This window comes from Babylonia areolata, chromosome 16 (genome assembly GCF_041734735.1).
Source record: "Babylonia areolata isolate BAREFJ2019XMU chromosome 16, ASM4173473v1, whole genome shotgun sequence".
In the NCBI taxonomy this organism is placed as follows: Eukaryota; Metazoa; Mollusca; class Gastropoda; order Neogastropoda; family Buccinidae; genus Babylonia; species Babylonia areolata.
In genome coordinates this window covers 28,260,385-28,267,884 of record NC_134891.1, presented here as the reverse complement: position 1 = coordinate 28,267,884, position 7,500 = coordinate 28,260,385, and the positions used below count along the sequence as shown (strand labels likewise).

The 7,500-nt window shown below is 47.2% G+C and overlaps 1 protein-coding gene across 1 annotated transcript in view; it reads left to right on the top strand.

Moving 5' to 3' along the window:
• The window catches only part of LOC143291032 (uncharacterized), a 234,397-nt gene that overhangs the window by 92,172 nt on the left and 134,725 nt on the right, over positions 1 to 7,500 (top strand). The window contains exon 9 of the mRNA XM_076600618.1: positions 4,899 to 5,173. Coding sequence (XP_076456733.1) covers positions 4,899 to 5,173 — 275 coding nt within the window. The remainder of the gene's footprint in view (positions 1 to 4,898; positions 5,174 to 7,500) is intronic.

Genomic DNA, 7,500 nt, shown 5'->3' with positions numbered 1-7,500 from the left:
TCTGTCTCTGTTTCTCTCTATGTGTCTCTGTCTCTCCCTCTCTCTATGTCTGTCTCTTTCTCTCTGTCTCTCTCTCTGTGTCCGGTCTCTTTCTCTCTGTCTCTCCCTCTCTGTCTGTCTCTCTTTGTCTGTCTGTCTCTCTCTCTTTCTCATTCTTACTTACACTAGCATTCACACACACACACACACACACACACACACACACACACACACACACACACATCCATAAAACACACGTTAACAAGGGCCACAAATTAATCCCATCTGACAGCAGTGAAACAGAACTCCATGACTCTTGGCACATCTTCAGAAGCTAAACGACCTTCCTTTCTACGTGTCCTGAAGTTAATGGAATTAATATCCCCCATTTCCTACCGTTTTTGTTTGTTTGTTTTTTTGCTTTGTTTTTCATTTTCCGCTTACGCGGGCACATTTCAGCACGACGTTCACAGCCCGAGACCTTGTTTATCTGCTGTGCTGCATGTTTATGTAAGAAGAAGGGAGATAACCGCGTCACAGGTGGCCTGACGTATCGCAGGGTTGTCAGGGACGTAATTCGCCAGGGAGGTTATGACGTATGTGTGCTTTTAAAACGTCAGTGTATAAATAACGCAGTAATGCCGGGGGTGTAATCTGTGGGAGTGAATAAACATCAGGAAAGTGGAGCATGACAAGCTGTGTGCACGTAATGGTGTTTAAAATCTTTATCATGTATTTATAGTATAACAAAAATTTGTTTGAGTAAAATGAAACAAGAAGTGCTTTCAGCCTGTGTCCTCAAAGTTCAGCATTGCAGAACCTAGATATGCTGCTTGGCATAGATGCACCTTGCGATATCTGAACAGTTACAGTGACAGATTAATATCGTATCATTCATCATGCATTCATACACAGTATATGAAGTTCACACTAACTGGAGCGACAAATGATAAAGATTCATAGCAGGGGTAGCACGATGACAATTGTCTTAAAACCCATTTATGTTTTGGGAGTTCGCAGGCTGGGCTGGTTCCCATGCCATATTGTGGACTGTGTGAAATGAGTTCAGTTGAGGGTCTGAGGGAAGTGTCATCAGTTTTCTGTCTAAAAAGGTAAAGGTTCCATGCCTCTGTGGTGGTTACGTCTCATTGCTTTCATGTAAGTTTTCTTCTTTTTGATCCTAGATGGGAGTATTTAAAGCTTATGTTTGGGGCGTCATGTGGCCTTCATGGTAGTGACTCCTGTGTCAAAGACAGCAGATCTGCTATTGCATCCAAGGCAGCAGTGTCGTAGGCTGGTCCTTGTCTTGTTCTGTCTCACCGACACTCACGTTCACACACACATCCATCAAACACATGCGAACGAGAGCCACAAATTAATCCCATCTGACAGCAGTGAAACAGAACTCCAGGACTCTTGGCACATCTTCAGAAGCTAAACGACCCTCCTTTCTGCGTGTCCTGAAGTTAATGGAATTAATATCCCCCATTTCCTACCGTTTTTGTTTGTTTGTTTGTTTGCTTTGTTTTTCATTTTCCGCTTACACGGGCACATTTCAGCACGACGTTCACAGCCCGAGACCTTGTTTATCTGCTGTGCTGCATGTTTATGTAAGAAGAAGGGAGATAACCGCGTCACAGGTGGCCTGACGTATCGCAGGGTTGTCAGGGACGTAATTCGCCAGGGAGGTTATGACGTATGTGTGCTTTTAAAACGTCAGTGTATAAATAACGCAGTAATGCCGGGGGTGTAATCTGTGGGAGTGAATAAACAGGTAAGCGAACTATGACAAGCTGTCTGCGCGTAATAGTGTTTAAAGTTTTTATCGGTTTATATATCTATTTATTTATTTATTATTATTTTTTAAATATCTATTTTTAGGAAAATGAAACAGGAAATGCTTTCCACTTGTATACTCAAAGTTCATCTTTGGGGAAATGGAATAAGCAGTGTGGAAAAGATCCACCTTGCGATATTTTACAATTTCATTGACACGTATCCTGAAATTTCGACATTTTTTTTTAGTTGCAGTTAAAGTGGTCATCGTTACTTTGTGACATGTGTCACGCTGTGATATCTACCTAGGGATATCTTCCGAGCTTCGCCGAGAGACGTATGCTGCTGCTGGACATTAACAGCCTTGTGACAACCATTTGATAAACTTGCAAAACGCTAGAAGATAATGTCAGAAAACTCAATAGTGGAGAGAGAAAAAAGAAGAAGAAGAAGAAAGAAAAAAAAAACAACAACAACAAAAACAGAACAAACCATCGCTTCGCAGATGATATCGATAGCCTTGCAAATAGTGAGCAAGGACTCATCAGGCTTGTTCAAAGACTGGACGGATCATGGACAAGGCATGGCATGGGAATCAGTGCCAAGGAAGACCCAGCTGATGACCAGCAACAGCACCGCCACCACCACTACCAACTGCTGATGTTCGTTCGTTCTATAGTTTGACGTCTTTTCACTACAGGTGATATTAGACGAACTGCTGATTGAAGCTGGGAAACTGTTCAACGGTTCACTTACCGGAAATCCGTCAGCAGCAATGAAACATCCAAACTAGAAATCCTCTCAAGGACAGCAAACTGCATCAGTACTGTCCAGACTGAAACCTAAATGGAAGGACAACATCTCCATGAAACATCAGGCTCGTGCGTGCACCGCTATGTTCCAAGAAGAAGAAGACGATGAGGAGGAGGAAGAAGAGGAGGAGGAGGAGGAAGAAGAAGAGGAGGAGGAGGAAGAAGAAGGAGGAGGAGGAAGAAGAATAAGAGGAGGAAGAGGAGGAAGAAGAAGGAGGAGGAGGAGAAAGAAGAAGAGGAGGTGGAGGAAGAAGAAGGAGGAGGAGGAAGAAGAAGAAGAAGGAAGAGGAAGAAGACGAGGAGGAGGAGGAAGAAGACGAGGAGGAGGAGGAAGAAGAAGGAGGAGGAGGAAGAGGAAGAAGACGAGGAGGAGGAGGAGGAAGAAGAAGGAGGAGGAGGAGGAAGAAGAAGAGGAGGAGGAGGAAGAAGAAGGAGGAGGAGGAGGAAGAAGAAGAGGAGGAGGAGGAAGAAGAAGGAGGAGGAGGAGGAAGAAGACGAGGAGGAGGAAGAGGAAGAAGACGAGGAGGAGGAGAAGAAGGGGGAGGAGGAAGAGGAAGAAGACGAGGAGGAGGAGGAAGAAGGGGGAGGAGGAAGAGGAAGAAGACGAGGAGGAGGAGGAAGAAGGGGGAGGAGGAAGAGGAGGAAGAAGAAGGAGGAGGTGGAGGAAGAAGAAGGAGGAGGAGGAAGAGGAAGAAGACGAGGAGGAGGAGGAAGAAGACGAGGAGGAAGAGGAAGAAGACGAGGAGGAGGAGGAAGAAGGGGGAGGAGGAGGAGGAAGAAGAAGAGGAGGAGGAGGAAGAAGAAGGAGGAGGAGGAGGAAGAAGAAGAGGAGGTGGAGGAAGAAGGAGGAGGAGGAAGAAGAAGAAGGAAGAGGAAGAAGACGAGGAGGAGGAAGAAGAATAAGGAGGAAGAAGAAGACGAGGAGGAGGAAGAAGAAGAATAAGAGGAGGAAGAGGAGGAAGAAGAAGGAGGAGGAGGAGGAAGAAGAAGAGGAGGTGGAGGAAGAAGAAGGAGGAGGAGGAAGAAGAAGAAGAAGGAAGAGGAAGAAGACGAGGAGGAGGAGGAAGAAGACGAGGAGGAGGAGGAAGAAGACGAGGAGGAGGAGGAAGAAGAAGAAGAAGGAAGAGGAAGAAGACGAGGAGGAGGAGGAAGAAGACGAGGAGGAGGAGGAAGAAGAAGAAGAAGGAAGAGGAAGAAGACGAGGAGGAGGAGGAAGAAGACGAGGAGGAGGAGGAAGAAGACGAGGAGGAGGAGGAAGAAGAAGAAGGAGGAGGAGGAAGAAGAAGAAGAAGGAAGAGGAAGAAGACGAGGAGGAGGAAGAAGACGAGGAGGAGGAGGAAGAAGAAGACGAGGAGGAGGAAGAAGACGAAGAGGAGGAAGAGGAAGAAGACGAGAAGGAGGAGGAAGAAGACGAGGAGGAGGAGGAAGAAGAAGACGAGGAGGAGGAAGAGGAAGAAGAGTTGGCTTTATGAGGGGCTTAAGGCGGAAGTGGATGGGAGAGGAAGAGGAGGTGGTGGAGGAAAATAGAATAATGATGATGATGATGGTAGTGCTAATGATGATGATGATGATGATGGTGATGATGATGATGGTAGTGCTAATGATTGATGATGATGATGATGATGGTGATGATGATGATGATGACAGTGCTGCTGCTAATGATTGATGATGATGATGATGATGATGATGATGATGATGATGATCCCTTTAACTTCCTCACTTCTCCCAATCGTTTTCTCACACACGTCTCCAACGTTCTCTCTCTTCCGTTCCTCCCCCCCCCCCCCTCACTCTCCTTCCCTTTCCCACTCTTGCTCTCCCTCCATCTCTCCGTCTCCGTCTCCGCCCTCTCTCTTTCTCTCTCTCTCCTTTCGAGTTTGTGTTTGGTTTTGCCTGGTTAAACCTGCTAAACCAAGGCGTTTGCAGCACTCCCTGTCTCTCTCTCTCTCTCCCTCTCCCCCTTCTCTCCCCCCTCTCTCTCCCTCCCTCCCTCTGTCTCCCCCTTCTCTCACCCCTCTCTCTCCCTCCCTCTCTCTGTCTCCCCCTTCTGTCCCCTCTCTCTCTCCCTCCCTCTCTCTGTCTCCCCCTTCTCTCCCCCCTCTCTCTCCCTCCCTCTCTCTGTCTCCCCCTTCTCTCCCCCCCCTCTCTCTCTCTCTCCCTAACTTCCTCCCTCCCTCTCCCTGTCTCCCCACCCCCCTCACACCCCCTTCTCTGTCTGTCTGTCTGTCTGTCCCCCCTCAACCCTCCCCCCCGACACCCCCCAATCCGATCCCCCCCCCCACCCACCCCACTCTCTCTCACTCTGTCAAATTTCTGTTCCGATCTTCCCAGGTCAAGGAGCTCACCCAGGTCGCCGATGAGCTGCGATGGCGGATCATCGAGAAGGACCGCGAGATAGAGCGTCTGTCCACCGCCTCCATCGCGCATGCGCGACATCACGGACACGGACACGGACACGGTCACGGGCACGGGCACGGGAGCTCGCGCGGGGACTCGGGCAAACGGGGCAGCGCTCTGAAGAAGAGCAAATCGCTGGACAGCGATCCCGTGGTGGAGGACCTGCGACGTCAGTTGGAGACCTCGCAACATGACATCATCGGTCTCAGGTGGGTGGCGGCTGACGTCATTAGTGGTAGCGGGGGGAGGGGAGCGTGGGGGGGAGGGGGGGTGGTGGAGAGCTGGATGAGTGGGGGTGGGGGGGTGGGGAGGGACGTGAGGTATAATGTGGTATCTTTTGTCGGAGAATGAGGGTTGTGGGAAGTGAGGGGGTGGAGGGGGGGGGGGGGAGGGGGGGATGAGGTAGGTGGGTTGGTACCGGTTGCGTTCGTGTAATTGTCACAGAAAGCCTCTTGGCATTTTTCGAAAAAAAATTCCCTTACTTTCTAAACGTATATTTGGTTCTTCAAGTGCACACAGTGCCACAAGAGCTACTGTCAATTGCAGTGCGTTCATAGTATCTGGCCGATGGTACTCACAAGTTATCATGCTTCGTTCTTTTTTAACTAACCTGAAATGTGTGTGTACTACCTACATGGGGCCTGCTGCTGTCCCTACTGTTAACTGTTGTCATCCAAATAAAGGTCAAATTCGTAGTGACATCATGATGTAAGTCTGTAATGCAACTACCCTCTGACATGCACAGTACACATGTGCTTTTGTTAGTCAGAAAAAAAATTATAAAAAAGCACGGTCTTAGCTGAACGTTTTCTCCATCACTCCAGCAGTATCAGTATCAGTATCTGTATCAGTATCAGTAGCTCGAGGAGGCGTCACTGCGTTCGGTCAAATCCATATACGCGAACCACATCCAAGCCAAGCAGATGCCTGACCAGCAGCGTAACTCAACGCGCTTAGTCAGGCCTAAAAAAAAAATTAAAAAAAAAAAAAAAAAAAAAAAAAATGAAATAAAAAATAACAATTAAAAAAAAAATTAAAATTAAAATAAAACAAAATAAAATAAATAAAAATAAAAAATAAAATAAAATACATAAAAATAATGAAATAGATAAATACATAAAAACACTACTACTACTACTAATAATAATATTTAAAAGGCGCAAAATTTGATTAAGTCAACTCTAGGCGCTCGCACACACAAACACACGCACGCACGCACGCGCACACACACACACACACACACACACACACACACACACACACACAAACAAACAAACAAATGAAACTCCAGCATGATAATGTAACGAAATATGTACACTTGTTACAAAAATTAGAGTCACTGGCGTGGGGGTGGGTTGTGACAAGATAAAATGCTTCGTGTGTATTCTCACGCAGAAGATCAAATAATACGAAAACAGAGTATGTCTGCCTAAATAACGACGAGGCGAAAAATAACAAAATCATCAACATCAACAACAACAACAGAAAGTAACAACAGCAACAACAAAACGTTCATGCACATGAAATCTCTATTATACATGTGATTTAACTCTCTCCATACGAACGGCGAAAGAGACGACGTTAACAGCGTTTCACCCCAGTTACCATCATCAAAATATTGCAAGCCGAAGGCTCTTATACTGAAGACGTGATTGTTGACAAAGAATACCACAATTCTGACGACGGAAGCTAAAGGTTGGGTCATTCAGACACCCACTGGACATCCGAGGGGTCTGTGTAGAGGAGAAGAGAGGACTGGCAGTACTGGACATCCGAGGGGTCTGTGTAGAGGAGAAGAGAGGACTGGCCGTACTGGACATCCGAGGGGTCTGTGTAGAGGAGAAGAGAGGACTGGCCGTACTGGACATCCGAGGGGTCTGTGTAGAGGAGAAGAGAGGACTGGCCGTACTGGACATCCGAGGGGTCTGTGTAGAGGAGAAGAGAGGACTGGCCGTACTGGACATCCGAGGGGTCTGTGTAGAGGAGAAGAGAGGACTGGCCGTACTGGACATCCGAGGGGTCTGTGTAGAGGAGAAGAGAGGACTGGCCGTACTGGACATCCGAGGGGTCTGTGTAGAGGAGAAGAGAGGACTGGCCGTACTGGACATCCGAGGGGTCTGTGTAGAGGAGAAGAGAGGACTGGCCGTACTGAGTGAGTTAACGCATGAGGTGGAAAAGGAACTGGAAATATTCAGAACGACACCGGCATGTTTGACTGTAAACATGCAACAGGACGATGCTGTTGTTGTTGTTGCTGCTGCTGCTGCTGTTGCTGCTTTTTCTGCTGATGGTGATAATGATAGTGATGATTGTGGTGGATGATGTTGATGATGATCATGATCATGTTCGTGACCATGATGATGATCAGGCTTGATGATGATGATGATGATGATGATGTGGTGGTGGAGGTGATGATGACGATGAAGATAATGATGATGATGAGGATGGATGATGATGATGCCGACGACGATGACAACATGATCAAGCTTTTAGGCAACCACATCAACATAGTCATAAAATAATAAGACTGACGAAT